The sequence below is a fragment of the Petaurus breviceps genome, unplaced genomic scaffold (assembly GCF_028583685.1).
Source record: "Petaurus breviceps papuanus isolate PSGF00001 unplaced genomic scaffold, PetGlider_PUasm1.0 99, whole genome shotgun sequence".
NCBI classification, from domain to species: domain Eukaryota; kingdom Metazoa; phylum Chordata; class Mammalia; order Diprotodontia; family Petauridae; genus Petaurus; species Petaurus breviceps.
Window position 1 is genome coordinate 1,482,587 of NW_027187465.1, and position 18,257 is coordinate 1,500,843.

At 51.6% G+C, this 18,257-nt stretch overlaps 2 protein-coding genes across 3 annotated transcripts; one reads left to right on the forward strand and one right to left on the reverse strand.

Annotated features, from left to right (window-relative positions):
• Nucleotides 1-1,600: 1,600 nt before the first annotated feature.
• CUNH5orf52 (chromosome unknown C5orf52 homolog) lies at nucleotides 1,601-7,646 on the reverse strand. Of its 2 annotated transcripts, XM_069081890.1 has the most exons (3): nucleotides 7,206-7,469; nucleotides 6,456-6,564; nucleotides 1,601-1,972 (listed from the first exon to the last, which is right to left on the reverse strand). In XM_069081890.1, the coding sequence occupies exons 1-3, from the start codon at nucleotides 7,340-7,342 to the stop codon at nucleotides 1,718-1,720; spliced, it is 501 nt and encodes a 166-aa protein (XP_068937991.1). In that variant the 5' UTR covers nucleotides 7,343-7,469; the 3' UTR covers nucleotides 1,601-1,717. The 2 variants fall into 2 exon arrangements, with proteins under 2 accessions (XP_068937991.1, XP_068937990.1); XM_069081889.1 differs by lacking the exon at nucleotides 6,456-6,564 and having other exon boundaries at nucleotides 7,206-7,646.
• DUSP18 (dual specificity phosphatase 18) lies at nucleotides 7,647-13,185 on the forward strand. The gene is made up of 2 exons (XM_069081891.1): nucleotides 7,647-7,785; nucleotides 11,546-13,185. The coding sequence occupies exon 2, from the start codon at nucleotides 11,615-11,617 to the stop codon at nucleotides 12,179-12,181; it is 567 nt and encodes a 188-aa protein (XP_068937992.1). The 5' UTR covers nucleotides 7,647-7,785; nucleotides 11,546-11,614; the 3' UTR covers nucleotides 12,182-13,185.
• The last annotated feature ends 5,072 nt before the right edge of the window (nucleotides 13,186-18,257 follow it).

Sequence of the window (18,257 nt, forward strand, 5' to 3'; positions counted from 1 at the left end):
GTCACCAATTACGAAAATCGTTTTAGAAACAGTGCTTTGCTGACCTTTTGCCAGTTGCATCTGACCACCCCCGGGGTTGACGTGACTCAGTTGGGTCTCACACCAAGTCATCCACAGACTTGCTTTCATTTCCATCGCTTTTGGGGGTTTATACAGCTATGCAGGAGTGGGCAACCTGAGGCCTCAAGTTCATCCCTTAGCTACTGGAAAATCCCACTGGCAGCTGAGAGGAGGAGGATCCGAATTAGGGAGATTTAAGGCACAGAAAGCAAGTAGGCCGGTTTAGAGAAAGTCCAGGCCTGAGATGAATGCTAGCACTCCACCCATGTGATGGCATTGTCAGAGAAGGGGACATTTGAAGAGATGGTGGGAAGATAGACACAAGACTTGGCAACACATGGGACAGGTGGAGTGAGTGTGCGAGAGGCATCCAGACATCACTGAGGCCGAGTCTGGGGGATTGGGAGGAGGGTGGCTCAAACAGTGAACGGTGACATCTGAATGTCCAGAAGGCAGCAGGTGTTGCAAGCCTGGAGCTCAGGAGGAAAGACTGAATGCATGTGCATAGGGAAGTCAAAAGCGAAACCAGGTTGGAGGGGGAAGGTGAATCCATTTTGGATTGAAATTTGGGGCCTATATGGACATTGGGATATGTGGTTCTAGAGCTCTGAAGAAAGTTTAACCCTAGAGATGCAAAGGTGGGGATTGTCTAGAGCAGGCCTGACACCCATCTGACCTGATGATCTGAATGTTATCACCCTCACTCTAAAGTCCTTGAGGCCAAGGACTCCCTTACTTGCCTGTATCTGTTGGGAATTTGTCCCTTGGAACAGAGGATAGAGCAGTGGGCTTAAAAGGTCAGTAAGATGAATTCGAATCTTACCTTAGAGACTTCCTGGGTTGCCTTAAGCAAACTATCTCACCTGCCTGTGCCTCAGTTTCCTCACCTGTAAAGTGAGAGAACTGAGCCAGTGTGGTGCCGAGTGGAATCTACAGCAGGGAGCTCAGTAAACGTTTGTACAGTTTGAGTGCATTTAGTTCCTCCGCTTCTCAGGCAGTCCTGGGTTCTAATCCCAGCTTGGACACTAATTTTATAAAGGAAATCGAACTTCCTGCTCTGGGCCTCATTCCCCTAATCTACCTGAAGAGAAGTTCTAGATAATCTCTGAGGCTCTTCCAGTTCTATAATGGACTGGTTTAGGTCCTTTCACAGTTTACCAAGCATGACCTTGCGCTAACCACTGAACATCACTTTTCCCGTCTATAAAATGGTGCATCACCTCCTGCACGTGTGATGAAAACAGGGCTCTGTCACTGCGGTGTGGTGAGGGTGATTCTATTTATCCCAATCTCCCCACTCCCCTCCTCCCATACCTCACCTAATAATGAATTGTCCTCAGGGGTTCAAAGAGTTGACAATGGTAAAGTACCTTATAAGCTTCATTTTACAAAGGAGGCAAGTGAGGCCTAGAAAGGGGAAAGGGCTTACCCAAAGTAACAGGGCAGTTCAGTGGCCAGCTTGAGCCTGTCCTAACCATGGTGCCTGCCCACTTCCTCCTTTCTGAAGGCATAACCAAAACATACAGGACGCCAAGGAAGCAATGAACGAAAGGAGAGTTTAGTTACATCATCTCCCTAACGGCCCTGGAGGCCAAAGCACAGCCCCTCCTCCTCCTCCTCCTCCTCCCCTCCCCAAGTATGGACCCTCTTCTGCTGCTCACTCGGAGATGACCACTCTTTCCCTGTTACCGGCGCTTTCCAGAATCTTCACCTCCTTCTTGGGCTTGGGCTTGGGCTTGGGCTTGGGCTTGAGCTCATAGCGGTACTTCTGGATGCTCTCCAGGTATCTCTGGATGGGCAGTGCTTCCCGACGCCAGCGGTTCAGTTTCTTTAGCTGGTCTGTCATGAACTTCTTCTTCAGGTGATCATAGAGGTGACCCATTTTCTTCTTGGTCTTGTCTGCTGCTCTCGTCTTAGAGAAAACAAAAAGGAAGTTGGGGGAAGAAAAGGGAGGGAGTCCTTCACCCCTTCCTTGGTGTGTCCTCCACTGGCCACAAACACCAGTGTCCCAATGATGACTGTGAAGCTTCTCTAAGTGCCTCCCCCATCCCCCAAATAGCACTCACCTGGGTAAAAGGGAACCACCTCAAATGACATCTAGTCCCAACACCCACCTGGAGCGTGAATTCTCTCCATACCATCCCAGACAACTAGCCTTCTAATCTCAACTCAAACACCTCCAATAACGGGCTCATGCTACAACAGATTGTCTTATTTCTTTGCCCAGACCAGAAATTCCCAACCTGGGGCCCGGCAGGTGTGTCTGGCATGGCCTACATGTGGTAAATGTCTATTTTATTTCTCATGTGCATGGGAAACTCTAGAGCGAACTTCCTATTGTAGTGAAAAGAGGCACAAAGGTCAAGAAAGGCTGGAAACCCCTAGCTTGACTGAGCTCCTGGGCTGCAGTGGCCTTTCCTCAGGGGTCACCAGAAGGACAATGGAGCTGGCACTACCACTCTGTCCCTCTGGACCGTCCCGTGCCAGAATGAACCTCGTTTCTGCTGTCTCACTCATCAAGTGATCACACCCTCACAGTCAGTAGTGAGGTTCCTGTCCAGTTATGAGAGAAGATGGCCCTTTACGAAGGGCTTGGGGCAGCTGTGTTTACAAAATCGGGATCCCAAAAAGCAAGCTAGGTTGACTACTGTCATATCTTTCAAGTTCAGGGCTCTTTCTGATACAATCTGTCATGCATCCTATGTTGGTCCGGACATAAGCAGGGCATGGTGGACAAAGGGCTAGACCAGGAGATGCAAAGACCAGAATTCTAATTGTACCTCAGACACTGACAAGTTCTATGACCCCTCAGAGTTTCAGTATCTTCTTCAGAGAACCTGGTCACTCGAATGAGACCATAGATGCAAAGTATCGAGAAAACCTTAAAGTGCTCCAGAATCTGGTATCATTTGAAGGCAAAAACCACACCACGAACACCTTGACCCAGTGTCTCCCCTCCTGCAGTGGCAGCAGCCAGCCTCCAACTGATGGTGGGATCAGTGGGGATAAATAAATCTGCAGTTTGAGTGTGGTGAGCTGGGGGGGGGGTGGCACTGTGCCCACCCATCCCCCCCACCCTGAATGACCAGCTCTCAAGGTGAGAAGCAGCCACTTTCCCCCCAGTATTCTCCTGACAACCTCAGCAAGCCTTTCCACCTTCAGGGCTCCGTGCCAGCCCTGGAATTCAGAGCAGCTGTCTCTCTGCCTGCACAGAAACACTCTCTTCCTTGAGGATCCCAGGGGTTAATCCCAGGGCTTCAATCATCACCTCTAAAGGGTGACTTTCTAATTAAATCCAGGCTCTCTCTGCCTCCATCTCTTTCCTGAATTCAACATTCTCTATTTGCCTCAGCGCTGCCACCAGGACATCCACGACCAAACTCTTCCATGCCTCCCAGCCCCATACACCCATTTTCCCTCCCTCCTCCCTGAAGCCTGGCATGCCTCCTCTTCCTCAGCTCTTTCTTTTCCTGCAACTAACCCTCCTCCCCCAATGAGAGCCAATCCCCTGCGCCAAGTCTCCAGGGCATTTTCTGAACCCAGGGGCCTTTCCTTCAGTCGGGTCCTCATCACCTCCAAACAGCTGCCAATATAACCTTCCCATGGCACAAGTCTGCCCACATACATCATCTCTCTCTAGCTCTAGGATAAAATACAAACTCTTTAGTCTGGCATTCAAGCCTCTCTGCAATCCATCTACTTTTCTGGCCTACTTACTATTCCTGCTTCTAAGGTCATAGATGGAGTTGGGATGGATGTTAAGAGGCCATCTATCTAACAGATGAAGACACTAAGGCACAGAGAGGTTACGTGGCTTACCCAGTGTTCCACAGCTAAGTGGCAGGGGTAGGACCTGAACCCAGTACCCCTGACTCAAAAGCTCTTCCTGCTACCCCACCAGGTACCACTCCTCACATTTCAGTCTGATTGAGTCCTTGTTCCCAGGCACTCACATCAGCTCCTCCCTCCTGCCTGGAAGCCTCTTCCTTGCTTAGGGGCTCCCTCTGCCAGGTATTTTCCAGGTGTTCTTATTCTCCTAGGACATTTCGTCTGAACCCCTGGTATAGGGGGTCCTCGACTTGTGGGCATTGATGCATGGATGCATGTACACAATGTACATGACCTAAGGGGGTCCTATGGGTGGGAAACACTATACACCATCACACTCAGGGGATGGGTTGGTGTATCTGGCTGAACTTTTCCCTGTTTTATTTTTGGGTACAAGGGATGGCTCAATGGGGAGTGGAAGGGGAAAAATATACTTGGAACTGAAGATAATATGAAAACAGAACAACAAAAACATTTGCAAATATAGATTACACCCAGAACCCAAAGTGGTCAGCACAGTCAGCTAATATGGATTAAGTCCCTATTATGTATCAAGTACCAAGCTGAGCACGGAGGATACAAATATAGTGCCCCCCCATCAGATGTAAAAGAAAAGCCTGCCCTCAGAGTCTAGCAGGGGGAGACAACAGGCAAGATGAAGGTGGGTAAGTGAACAAGAGAAGGCACCGAGAGAGGAGTGGGCAAAGCTCAAGACGTCACTTTGGAGGAGAGGGCGGTGAGGAGGGGCCAGAGCAGGGCCAGCAGGGTTGTGTGGGAGAGTCGTGTGTGAGAATGGGAGTGGGAGGACATGATACTAGGAAGGGCTTCTGAAAGCCAACAGAGGGCTTTGTATTTGTTCCTCGAGGTAAGGGTGGAGTGACATGATCAGACCTGCATTAGCAGCAGAAGAGAGGGTGGGTGGGAGTGGGGAGAAGAGGCAGACAGACCCACCAGAAGGCTATTGTGATGGTTCAGATGTGAGTGGGGGGAGAGAGAAGGGGCCACATAGCACAGGCATTGTGGAGGCAGGATCCTTAGGATGTGGCAACAGATTGGAATATGGGGGGTGGGGAAGAGTGTGGGACTAAGGATGGCACCTAGGCTGGGAACGTGGGTGACTGGGAGGTTGGTGGTACCCTCAACAGTAACAAGGAACTTAGGAAGAAGAGAGGCTTTGGAGGAAAGACAATGAGTTCCATTTTGGACGTGTCAAGCCTAAAATGTCTACCAGACATCCAGTGTGACATCTGAAAGGCAGTTGGAGATGGGTGCCTGGAGGCAGAGAGAGGGGAGGCTTAGACAAGCAGGTATGAGTCATCAGCTGAGAGATGCTAACTAAAATTATGGGAAATGGTATAGAGAGAGAAAGGGGCCTGGAACGGAACCCTGGGGGACACCCATTACCCAGCAAAGACTGAGTGAGTAGTCAGGCAGACAGGAGAACCAGGAAAAAGAGGAATATCCAGGAAGAAAAAGTGATCAATAATGCAAAAGGCTAGAGAGGTGAGACGTCGAGGAGAACGAGGACTGAGAAGAAAGAGGCCACTAGATCGTCGGTCACTTTGGAAAGAACAGCATCCCTGGAACATGGAGCAGGAAGCCCTAGTACAAAGAGGAGAGGAGAGTGAGGGGGATGTGTGTGTGTATGGTGATCAGGATTGGGAGAGAATATAGTTTCACATTCAGTGTGGTGGCATTTTCAGGACAGATCAGTTACATGCACAGAGTTGGGGAGGGGGCACTGTGGCTCAGGACCACCTGGCTTCCTCTTCCACCCCCAGCATCAGGGAGGAGGAGCAGGAAGAAGGCCCCCCAATGAGGTTTCTTCACAAGCCTCAGGGCCACCAGGAGCCTTGGGCTCCTGGCAGAATACCTAAACCCTCAGCTCAAATCCTGGCTTTGTCATTCAGGTCATTTGTACAGAGGGATAATCAATCTGATGGCATTCTCCTGCCAGCATGGCAAAGAAGGACTGAGTCAGATAATCTCTTCCTACCACTCTGCCCACTCCTGCTTTTTAAAAAAGAGAAGGCAGGGTGGCTAGGTGGCACAGTGAATAGAGCACCAGCCCTGGAGTCAGGAGGACTTGAGTTCAAATCTGGTCTCGGACACTTAACCCTTACCAGCCATGTGACCTTGGGCAAGTCATTTAACCCCAATTGCCCTACCTTCCCCCTCCAAAAAAAAGGGGGGAAGGGGGAGGGAGAGAGAGAAGGTATCCATGTGTTACACTGGAGAGAACTGGAGCAGAGACAGGAAACCTGGGTCCAGATCACCTTCTGCCATTTCCTGGTCGTGGACTTTGGGCAAGTTCGATGCACTCACCAACCCTTAAAATACCTCCTTGGCAATCATTTCAAAAGCTCCCTTGAGAGTGGCAGTGCACAAAAGAGGGTCACCCAACCTGGGCCAGGATTCTGGGGCTAAACCCTTGACTTCCACTGCCCACCTATCTCGAACACAGAACCTCCATATTCTTGACCTGCCTCAAACCCCTTCTGCTTTAAGAAGTGGAGGGAGAAGGCTGGCCCACTGTAACCCTGTGCCATGTCTGGTCACCACGTTACCTCCATTTCATAGACCCGCTGGGCACTGAGGTTATCTCGGATAATCACCCTTGATAAGTGACTCTTGGGTAAGAACTTTTTCACAGCCACTTCACTGGCATTCATCAAGCTAGAGAAGGAAGGGCAGTGTACATCAGGGATGCTCCTGAGCAAGGCCGGGGAGCTGAGCTGATAAATGTCCTTTATGAGTGGGAGGTGGGGCGGGCACAGGTGCTTCTCGGAATGCTAAGAGTCAGGGTGTGGATCTCCAGGAGCCACCCACATAACCAGGGTAGTGCAGGTTAAAAGGTGTTTGGGGGGAGAGAACGCTCAAAGAGGAGTTGGAGAAGGGTTCAAGGGGGTGGGGTTCTAAATGGAAGGTGGATTCAGAGGGCTTGTAAGGAAGAATAAGAGGGGGCTCTGGGGAGGGAATGGTCAGAGGTGTAGCAAACCGGATGTTGGCAGAGTTCAGAAGGGTTGGGTGGAGGAGGTAAAGATTGCAAAGGGGGTATTTCAGAAAGGTCCTGGGGAGACTCCAAAGTGGGAGGAGGCGGAGGGGTCTGGGTCAGTAATTGGAGGGGTTCACAGCTGGGGAACATGAATGGGAGCACGAAGAGGGCACGGAGGCCAGCTTCAGCATCACGGGGCTGGAGGCGGGAGGGGCGCGGGGGCCCCACTGCCAGGGGGTGGTCCTGGTTGGACCTGTGAGCCCTCCGGCGGCCGGGCTACTCGGGGCAAGAGGTCGGGCTGGGGGTGCTCCGGGGGCGGCACCTGAAGAGCACTGGAGCCTGGGAGTTTCTGGGCTGCATGAACACCACCTGGGGCTTCCCGGCCAAGGGCATCTCGGGCCGGCGCCGCTCCACGTTCTTGTCCAGAAGCAGCTGGCATCCTGACGAGAGCGTGGCCATGGCCGGAGGGGGCAGGGGCACTTCCCCAGCGTCTGCGGGCTGGGCCGGCCGCTGAATGGAGCCCAAGCAGACGCAAGGACGTTTGTCCTCCCGCGTCGCCTAGGAGACGGGCGGGGCGCGCGCTTAGAAGGCCCGAGTGGAGAGAAAGTGAGCCTGGTCTCCGGAAGCGTCCGTTGCCCAGGAAACGGGCCCCGGCCCGCACTGGGGTGGGGACGCATGCGTGCGAGGCTGGATTGTCCCTGCGCGGACGCCGTAGGGCGGACGCGGCTCGTTGCCTAGGAGACGGACGGGGGCGGGAGGGCATGATGGAGGTAGGCGCGGGAGCAGTGTGTGAGGCGGCGGCAGCAGAGGCGGCGCGGTGAGCGGGCGGCAAGCGGAAGCTTCATCACAAAGACGGCGGCGGCGGCAGCAGCGACGGCGGGATAGAGGACGCTGAGAACTGGGTGAGCCTGGGGCTTCGGCAGGAGGCTGGCGGCGCCTGGTCCGAGGGCGGGCCTCCGGCCCCGGCCCCGCCCTCCTCCCGCCCGTCCTCGCCTTCGCCCCACCCCCTGCCCTGCCCTCCCTTCCTTTCCCGGCGGCCTCTTCGGCTCGGCCGCCGCCCCAGAGTCTCCTTAGCGTTTCCAACCCCATCAGCCCTTTCCCCTCAAGCTCCTACTGTAATTCCCAGAAAGGAGGCGAAAAAAGCCTCACTGAGGCCGAACCCTAGGACGCGCGGTGCCTGGCGGGGTTCTCGTGGAACCCGGGAGCCTAGGCTAGAGTGACCCCGGAGGGCAGTTGGTGCAGGGGGGGAAAGGTCGGCCGCATTCATTATGCGCCTGCTGTGTGCCAGAGGCTGGCCTCGGCCCTGGAGATGCGCCCTAAGTGCAGAGTCAGGAACTGCCCCCCCCCACACCCTGGACCCCAAGAGAACGGGAGGGCGTGGGCCACAAGCACGGCTTCCCGCAGCGGACGGGGCGGGGCAAAGGCGCCGAGAGAGGCCCAGCTGCCCCCGCACAGGCCGGACAGGCAGCGGTGGCGGTGTCCGGAGCCCCGGGGCGGCCTCCTCCAGGTCAGGCCGTGGGAGGTCGGGCCAAGTCCGCCAGCACCTGCTGAATGAGGGGGACTGTGAAGGGGCACCTGTGGGTGTGAGAGGAAGGAAGCGTGGCCGGAAAGCCCTGGGGTTTGCGGGGGGTCACAAGCCTCTTGGAGCCTCCCGCGGGCTTGGGCAGCCGGAACAGCCTGTGATTTGGGGCTTCATGACCTGCTCGCGGTCTGGGAGGAGCCGGGGAGGGGATAGAATGTCAGCGCTGAGAGCCAGGAGCCACTGGGCACTGGGCCTCGGTCAGGCACATCCTCATGGTCAGCGCTGGCAGCCAGCTTTTGGAAGGGCCGCCTCCAGGTGCTCTGGGACTCTCTTGTCCATCCACGGGCCGGCCGAAGGAGGTGTGTGTCCGGTCATAGAGTGGTTAGGAAAACAACAGATCCTGGCAGTTTGGAGCCCCTGCAGACATGCGTGTCCTCAGCCCCAGCTCCTCGGGGAGCCCGCCCTGACCAGACCGGCTGCCTGACTTCCGCTGGATGTCATTGAGAAGCGGCCTGGTGATCCCTGCTCCTCTGCTGATCAGGCAGGCAACTTGGGCACCTCCCTGGGGCTCCCTTCCCGTAAAGCCACCATTCTAGAAGTTAGTTTGGAATTTTTTTTTACCACCCATGTGTTCATACCCATCTTATACCTTAATGGAAAAGAACAAAGACAGGGAAAATATATCTGTACCTGACCTACAGAGCAGTGAGTTTTGTGCCAAGAACTGGAAACAAAGCCACCCGCCATTTGGGGGATGGCTAAATTGCATGGAGTCCATGAACGTTATGGAGTATTAGCATGCCATAAGAAAAAGACAAGCTTGGAGAAGCTGTTGAAGCCAGTGAAGGTTTCTGTGAACCGATGTAGAAAGTGGGAGGGACACCCTGCTGAGGAATTGAGCTGTAGCACACCAAAGAACGTTTCAGACCGGTCCATTGCCACAAAGAACCTCCTCTCCTCGGGGGAGAGCCGGCTGAATGTGCATGGCCTTTGGGAAAACAAAGCGTCCATTAGGCAGCACTGCACAGGGGAAGGAAGCTGCAGTGCCAGGAGGGGTTTCAGCTCTCAGTCACTTTGCCCCACCTAGAGACAGCAGCATTGGCCCTGGAAATATGGCTCCTACCCATAGTTTCTTCAAGTTAGCAATCCATCACTTACCCACAAGCCTTTGCAATCAAACAGCTTCTAAGACAGGCCCAGGGTTCTGGTTCCAGAAATGCACATGGAAAGGGCAAATAATCAAGCTGCATCATTATAATGTCCAAGTTTTATCCCAGAGAAAAGTGGAGGGAGTATACTCCCTCTTCTTCCTGTAGAGATGGGGGCTGCAGGCAGGGAATGTGGCATAGAGGGATGCTATAGACAGGGGCTGCCTTTCCTCATCTTTGTTCTTTGTTATGAGGGATGGCTTACTGAGGAGTGGACAGGGGGTGTATGTTCAGAAATAAAGGCAATGTGAAAGCTAAAGGCATGTCTCTGCTTGGCCTCTTGGCTAAGCCCAACTATCAGTACAAATGGAAACACATGTAAGGAAATAAGGGAATGGCATTAGAAGAAGTAATTTGTGAGATTCCATCATCATGTCTTAATAATCTCTTATACGTGTGCAGAGCATTTTGTAACATTATCATCTCCCTTTTACAGATGAACAGACTGAGGCAGCTAGAGAATGTGGCAGCTAGCAAGCTGTACAAAAATATCTGGGTTCAAATCCAGCCTCTGAACATACCTAGTAGCTGTGTGACCTTGGGCAAGTCACTTTACCTCTATTTGCCTGTTTGATCTTACAATTGGAAGGCACCTCAGTGGCCATCAAGGCCAACCCACATGTGAAAACAATGCCTCTTCTAGCATTACTGACATGTGGTGGTCCAACCTCTGCTGAAGACCTCCAGGGAGAGGGAAGCCAGGCAGCCCAGGCCACTTTGGGGACAGTTACTAGGCTATTTGGCTGGATTGTGTGGTCCTGGTCGAGCTAAGCTGAAGAACATCCAGTGTCCAGTTCTGGAAGTTCACTGAACAGCCAAAGGGCAGCCAGGCCAGGGGCTCGAGGATCCTGCCCAAGGGCACAGAGAGCAGGAGTCCCAAGGAGTCTGACCGCTTTTTTTCCCAGCAAACCCAACTCAGCCCCATTCTCCTGCAGGGCAGGGGCTGCAGAAACCCTCCTGTGGTGCTTGGAGAATCATGGGATTCCCAAGCTGGAAAGGTCATTCAGGCCAGCCCCTTCCATAGAGGGGGAGGCAAAGAAGAGCAAGCTGGATTTCGTCATAAAAGCCGCAGCGTACCGGTCCAAAAAAAGAGCCGCAGCGTACCGGTCCAAAAAAAGAGCCGCAGCGTACCGTCCAAAAAAAGAGCCGCAGCGTACCGGTCTTCGCTATGAGGCCGCAAAGGTCTCTAGAAGGGGATCCTGAGGCCCAGCTTTCCCCAGTCCTCAGCCTCCTTGTGCAGCCATAAAAACGACACATTCCCCCATCAGCAGATGGAGAGCCCCAGGGGGGACAGGGCCTGCTTGCTTTCTTCAGACCCTTTGCTGAAGGCCGTTCTGTCTGGACCTGTCTGCTCCAGGGCTAGAGGAAGTTAATGGGGGATCATAGAAGAGTCACCTGCAGGTTGAACCAAACCACAGCAGGCAGGAGGAAGGAGGATCGGAATGGGAGATGGACAGTTGTCCAGTGTCCCTGGGGTGTGAAGTCTGTAAGGGAGGGCAGGGAGGACTAAAGGAAGCTGCTTCTGGAGGCACTTGGGCTTTATGCTGTTTTCCATGAATCATGGGGGGGATTGATTGTTTCAAGCTGGCAAATGAGGACCAGAGCAGCTCGAGAGGAAGATGCTGCATGTGATGGGGATGTGGGGGGGGGGGGGGGGGGGCAGGGGAGGGGGGGGGGGGGGGGGGGGAGGCGGCACATCATTGCAGGGAAGCCAGGATGCTCTGGCCAGTAGCAGGAGCAGCACAAACAAGCTCAGAGAGGAGGTCCAGTCTGGGGAAGGCCATGTGGTGAAGGCCTCGAATGCCAGCCTAGGGAGCCTGGCCTTGGACTCCTCCCTGTGTGTGTGCACACATACCCCATGTATCGATGTGCTGGCCTGGGAGCCCATGTGAGTGGTCAAACTTTATTTTAACATCTTCTTTCTCTTTTCAGTTTTCTTTAGACAAAGAGTAGCAGGAAGATGCAGCCCCCCGTCGTCGCTGGTTTATAAAGTTTGCCTTAATGAATACATCTTTGAACACTATCCCCATTCTCTTCAGGCAGCCTGCAATCTGTGGCCTGTCCCAGATTACCAGCAGCCTGTACCTTGGCAATGGCTTGGCCGCTAACAATAAGGTCATACTGTCCAGCAACCAAATCACCACCGTCATTAACGTGTCTGTAGAGGTGGTGAACACCTTCTACGCTGACATCCAGTATGTCCAAGTGCCTGTGGCCGACACCCCGCTCTCCCGCCTGTACGATTTCTTCGACCCAATAGCCGACAAGATCCACACGGTGGAAATGCAGCAGGGCCGCACGCTGTTGCACTGCGCGGCTGGAGTCAGCAGGTCAGCAGCCCTCTGCCTGGCCTACCTCATGAAGTACCATTCGATGTCCCTGCTGGACGCTCACACCTGGACCAAGTCCTGCCGACCCATCATTCGGCCCAACAACGGTTTCTGGGAACAGCTCATTCACTATGAATTCAAACTCTATGGCAAAAACACAGTTCGCATGGTGAACTCTCCCTTTGGCGTGATCCCAGATGTTTATGAGAAGGAGGTCAGAGTGATGATCCCACTGTGATGGTAATTAGCTTCCTGCTATTCAGGGTGAAGGGTGCAGACCTGTCATTCATTCACTCTAGACCATGGTCTGAACTGGAAAATAAACTCTTCAGCTCCAGTATTATACTTTGATCGATACAGAAAAGCAGATGACAATGTGAGGTCAAGGAGTGAGCTCTCCTGGGGGCTTTAACCTTGAATCAGCATCTATAAAGAATAAAACTCAGTCACTACAAAAATTATCAAGAACTTAGTGATGGAGAACCTGCCTGTCTGTGCCCGCTTCCCCAGGGCTAGTCAGGAAGGATGGGTGAGCAGGGGAGGTGAACTCCAAATGTTGGTTCAGCCAAAGGTGGCCTCTTGGAGCTGATCCAGAAAGGCTGGTTTGGAAAGCCCAAGTCTGGCCAGTGACCGTGTCTGCCACCGCTCCCAGGGCCAGCTGGGTGCCCTTCCTTCCCTTCCCTGCCTGCTGCCTCCCCCTCCAGTTACTTTTTGGTGAGTCCAGCCTTGTGGGCCTACAGGCCCAAACCCTTTGGAGATTCAGGGGCTGACCAGTGACTGAAAGGGGATGTATTTCCATGCCCTGAGCTGAGCCAGCTGATCTCCTGTTCTCTCCCCTCTCCTGAGAGACAGGGTTTCATTCTAGTATCTCACTAAAAGGTGCACCGCAGGGGTGTCCCATTTCATCTCGTCCTTTCGTGGTACCCTCCCAAAGTTCATCTAACCAAGCCTGTCCTTGGTAGTCCCACTGCCAGGGAGGTAGGTTAGCTGAGACCCAGGTGCCCAAGACTTCTTCCCTAAACAGCTTGTATCTGTCCCTACTAGAGTCAATCACAGGGAACCAACAATGGCACACAGTAGGTGGCCAGCTCTCTCCCCTACCCCCAGCCCTTTTAGTGGGATATGGTCTGATTATGTCTTAAGTGGTTTAGGAGCAGGGTTGCCTGGAGCACATTTTTTATTGGCTGATGAAAAACCTTTTACAACAAAGGATCCTTAATAAAAGTTGTAAAATTTTAACAATTGCCTCTTTTTCCTTCTCACGGAATTCTGCTCCTCCTACCAAACTCCATTATAAAGGAATGAAATGCATGAGCTTCATTGCGGTCACCTTGGAGAGCCCAGGACCTGAACCAGCGGTCTGCCAGATTTCATGCTAGGGCTTCCAGGAAGACCTAAGAGGACCCAGAGGATGGGCTTGGGTGAAGCTGATCCCAGCACATGCCCTGTCCCTGTCTGACACCCGGTCAGTCCTTTACACTGAGAGAGTGCTCTGCACTTTATAAGGGGGCCCTGCCTTTTAAGCAATGGTTCAGGGTTTGTGCAGAGCCTGCCTAGGTGTGGTGTAGATTTGGAATCCTTCCCTGCTCAATATAATGGAAAATGTTTAACACATATGCCCAGTGAATCAAGCCTTGTGGCATAGTATCTAGAATGTTGGCCTCGGGGGCAAGAAGATCTGGGTTCAAACCTCACTACCGACCTGCTCTGTGTGACCATGGATCTTGACTAAGTCCCTGAGCCCCTAGAGCTAAAAGAGGTTTTCCAGGCTATGCAGTTCAAACTCAGCATTTTACAGGTGGAAAAACTGAGGCCTCTGGCATTTAAATGACTTGCCCACGGTCACAGAACTAGTTGATGACAACCAGGATTCAAACCCAAGTCCTCTGACGCTAATTCCAACACATTTACTGCACCACACTTCCTCGGTGATCAGATCTCTTACACATAAGTGAAGTCACTGGGAACAGAACTCCACACTAGCATTTCCTGCTAGAGCCACAAGTTATCCACACTGTAAGGGATTGCTCAGAAAAAGAAAACAGTTGACATTTTTTTAAAAAGTGGCATGTGTAGAGAGCTGGTCTTAAAGTCTGGAAAACCTGAAAATCCTGCGTCTGGCACATAGGAAGTCTGTGGCCATGAGCCCTTCTGTTCCCCACCTCGATCCCAAGGACTCTACCATTATAGATGCCAACCTGCAGTGGTCTCAGGAGCTCTGAACACCAGTAAAGGCACAAGTCCAGTCCAAAAAGAAAAATGCTTATGATGCTTTTTTTTGGACTGGACTCCCATTGTCAAAGGGAAGTCCACTACCACCCGAGAGAGGCAGATAGGTTTACAAAGCACCCATCTTCTGAGGGATAGTTTTAGAGGGATCTTTCAGTGAGAGGGCCTTTCTTTTTAACCTATGGTTCACATTTTGTGCAGACCCTAACTCAGCCCTGCCCTAGATTTAGAGTCTTTTCCTGCCTTATTTAAACAAAACCGCAGATTTAATGGAGCATATCTAACCCACATATTCAGTCAAATAAGAAGTAAGGACAGGCAAGGCTGGAAGAAGGCAAATGACTTCTCCAAGGTTACTCAACTAGTTAGTAGAAAAGCCCAAACAGAGCAGACATTTAAAGTTTTTGATCAGAGATCTCTGGCATTTTGCTGAGGCTTGTGAGCCCCTTCTCTGAATAATGCTTTTAAATAACTGAAGGCAATGCCAAGTCCCAGTTAAACATTATTGAAACAGAAGATGCCATTTTTTCCTTTGCAAGTTCACAGTCAACAAGGGCCTTTCTACCCCTAATGTGAGGGCTGGATGGTGAGAGGAGGGGGAGGCAGACAGGACACACCGATAGACCAGCTCCCAATAGGGGGATGGAGAACAACCTTTGCTCACAATCCAGGAGATGGCCTCAGGGAGTGGGCTCTGCCCATTTTCTGTCCTTGTCTGTGATCTCCAACAGTTCTAACCAAGTCCTAAATCAGGTACCTGGTTTATAGACACATTGTCTAAGAGAATGCATCTCTCTAGCTAGAGAAGGGGGCACAGTCCCCAGAATTTAATCATAGAATCAGAGGATAGAGATGTTGGGAACCTTGTAACATAAAATTAAGGATGTCAGAGCTGGGAGGGGCCTTAGAACAGGGAATGTCAGAGCTGGGAGGGCCCTGAGAACAGGGGATGTCAGAGCTGGGAGGGCCCTGAGAACAGGGGATGTCAGAGCTGGGAGGGCCCTGAGAAAAGGGGGATGTCAGGGCTGGGAGGGGCCTTAGTACAGGGGATGTCAGGGCTGGGAGGGGCCTTAGAACAGGGGATGTCAGGGCTGGGAGGGGCCTTAGAACAGGGGATGTCAGAGCTGGGAGGGCCCTGAGAACAGGGGGATGTCAGGGCTGGGAGGGGCCTAGCTTAGAGAGTGAGCAAGCTTACCCAAGGTTGCCAAGGGGCCAGCTGGGCTGGGATAGGCCTCCTCCCACTCTGCCACTAACTTGCCATGTGATTTTGAACAAGTCCCTTTCCCTCTTTGGGAGACATTCACCTCCTCTATAGCATGAGGAGGATGGATTTCATAGTCTCAGGGTTTCTGATCCCTGGAAGCTCTTGATCCTCTGTGAATCCCAGAGCCCGAGACCAAAGATCAGAGGGTCTAGAAGATATGGCTTCCCTCTGGTGAGACCCAAAGCTTTGATTCAAAGTATCACCCTCCCATGTGCTGGGTGGAGGAAATATGGCCACAGAGCAAGTCCTGTGAAAAAGATCTGGAGGCCCTTAGTGGACCACAAGTCTAATGGGAGAAACAATGTGATATGAAATGACAACCCAAAAGTGAATAGTCTTACTCTGCAACTAAAACTATCCCTGGACCCTTCAGGGGCAGATGCGGCCCGAGATGAGCTAGTTTTGTCCACTGGTCTAAATGGATGAAATTCCATTCCAGATGGTCATCCTCAGTGGATGAACACGGTTAAATGATTTGCTTAGGGTCACACAGGCTAGGAAGTGTCTGAGGCTGGATTTGAACTCCTGTCTTCCTGACTCCGGGCCCCATGCTGCTTTTCACTATGGTACCACCTAGCTGCCCTAACTTAAGGCTAAGAGCAGGTAAATGAGCTGGCCACCATCACTCAGAGGATGAGTCTCAAGTCAGGACCTGGCCATCTGAGAGCAGCACCAATCCTCTGATTCCATCCTATGCCATCCTGCTAGGAAGATCCAATAAGACAAATCAGGTTTTGCAAACCTGTTGCTATCTTGTTTGTACCTGGTTATTTGCACTGGTTTTTGTCTTTCTTTGGAACCCCTGTGCTCAATAAATGCCTGTTCACTTGACTGACTAATGTTCTGTAGAAATATCAACTCACTCTAGAATACACCTGCAGTCATCAGTATTTACCTTTACACAGCGGCTTACATGAACAGTGTGTGTTTTGTTGAGGCCACCACTTTATTCTCTTCTTCCATGTCTATGTCAAGGATTCTTAACTGGGATCCACAAACTTGTCTTGTAAAATATTTTGATAACTGTATGTTAATAGAATCAGTCTCCTTTGCAATCCTAAGTGGTTTATTTTTATGCATTTAAAAACCTGATCCTGAGAAGGGGTTCCTTGGCTTTCCCAAAGGGGTCCATGATACCAAAAAAAAGTGACTGGGAATCTCAGGGTTTAAGGGTGGGTTACAGGGAAGCCACACCTAAGTGGACAGAGAACTAGGCCTAGAGTCAGGGAGTCAGGAAGATCCATCTTTGTGAGTTCAAATCTAGCCTCAGACACTTACTAGCTGTGTGACCCTGGGAAAATAACCCTTAACCCTGTTTGCTTCAATTCCTCTTGAGTTGGAGAAGGAGGCAGCAAACTACTTCAGTATCTTTTCAAAGAAAACCCCAAAGGAGGTCACAGAGAGTTGGGCATGACTGAATAACACCGGGAGAGCACCTGGGCCCTCAACAGTGAGCAGGTACAGCAAATAGCCAGTTAGCCACAAGGTTAGAAAAAAAATACTCCTCCTCCATCCTAAGGATTATGGGTCTTGCTTTGCTTAAGCAAGGACAGCGAAGAGAATAGTGGAGTGGCCTGGAGAAAGTCCCACACTCTTTGTGTACATGTACGTGCAAAGAGCGAGTTGGTCTCTGTCCTGGAGGGAAAAGTCAAAGGCTTTAACGTATCCACCAGTGAATGAAGTGTTCTTTGACAGAATGGATGACAATTTTGATTCTTTTAAGAAATAAATGTTTTTAAAAAGATGTAACAGGGTAGAGAGAGGTGCTTCCCTGGATCAGAAGGTTGGAGGATGGAGAATGCGAGAAACAGAAGGAAGGTACAAGGAGCCCTGACCGTCTGGAATTAGGTAAAGGGTAGGAGACAGATCATCTCAGGAGAAAGAGGGTTTTGTGCTCATTGGAAGGATGGAAGATTCTCAGCCTCCATAACCCAAGGAAGAAAATGGCAGATGAGAGAACCAGTAAGCAACGCACAGGAAACAATATGCAATAAGGCCTCAGATAGATGCACAAAGAGCAGGTAAAAAAAGGGGAACGAAAGTGATCCTAACCCTGAGGAGCAAATGTGACCTGTTAGGGTTAGGGTTAGAGCGCGCAGACGGATGGGCCGTATGATGGGGTAAGACAGCTTCCTCCCACCCCCACAGGGATGAGGCCACTCTTCTTCCAAAAGGACAGAATTGGTCAAAAGGATGATGTGGGCAGAGAAGCCATGCTCCTGTAGGAAAGCCAGGAACGTGGGAAGGATGGAGAATGAACCATGATGGAGACCATTTAGGTGAGACAGCAACAGAATCATTCTTCTCCTTGGAGTATCCTACAGGCCATCTGGACAGAAAGAGGAAATAGCTGAGGAGTCTGGGAAAAAGGCCAGAGGCCTGGCATGTGGTCAGCAATGGTAAAGAAGCAATGGGAACCTTGGGTCATCCAGGCTTCTGGGGCTCTCTGTCGACCAACGGCAGAGCTGCTCATCATTTCCTGGCTGGCATAAATGATTATTTTATCCTTCCAAAGGTGAAGGAAATAGTGAGCAAAGTGGCAGTTCTGGTGTGATCCTTATGAGCGATGTGGAGTTGGTTACTGGAATAAGTGATGAGAACTTTGGGACTTGGGGGGAAGGAACTGCCCGATCTCAGAAGTCATAATAGAGGAGAGGAATGCAGGGCACACTGATGTGGACTCTAGACTGAGTCATCAACAGAGTCATCAACCTCTCAGGCATATATACATATATGTGTATCTATCTATCTATGTGCACACACATGCCTAATGCATGTACATACATACATGTGCACACATACATACACACGTGTATTGTGT

What these genes read in the sequence shown, in the direction of transcription:
- CUNH5orf52 (XM_069081889.1), bottom strand. Translation starts at nt 7,646, where the DNA reads ATGCCCTCCCGCCCCCGTCCGTCTCCTAGGCAACGAGCCGCGTCCGCC. An exon ending in CAGGCTCCAGTGCTCTTCAG is followed by an intron (nt 1,973 to 7,205) that starts GTGCCGCCCCCG and finishes GTTTTCTCTAAG; the next exon opens with ACGAGAGCAGCAGACAAGAC.
- DUSP18 (XM_069081891.1), top strand. Translation starts at nt 11,615, where the DNA reads ATGAATACATCTTTGAACACTATCCCCATTCTCTTCAGGCAGCCTGCA.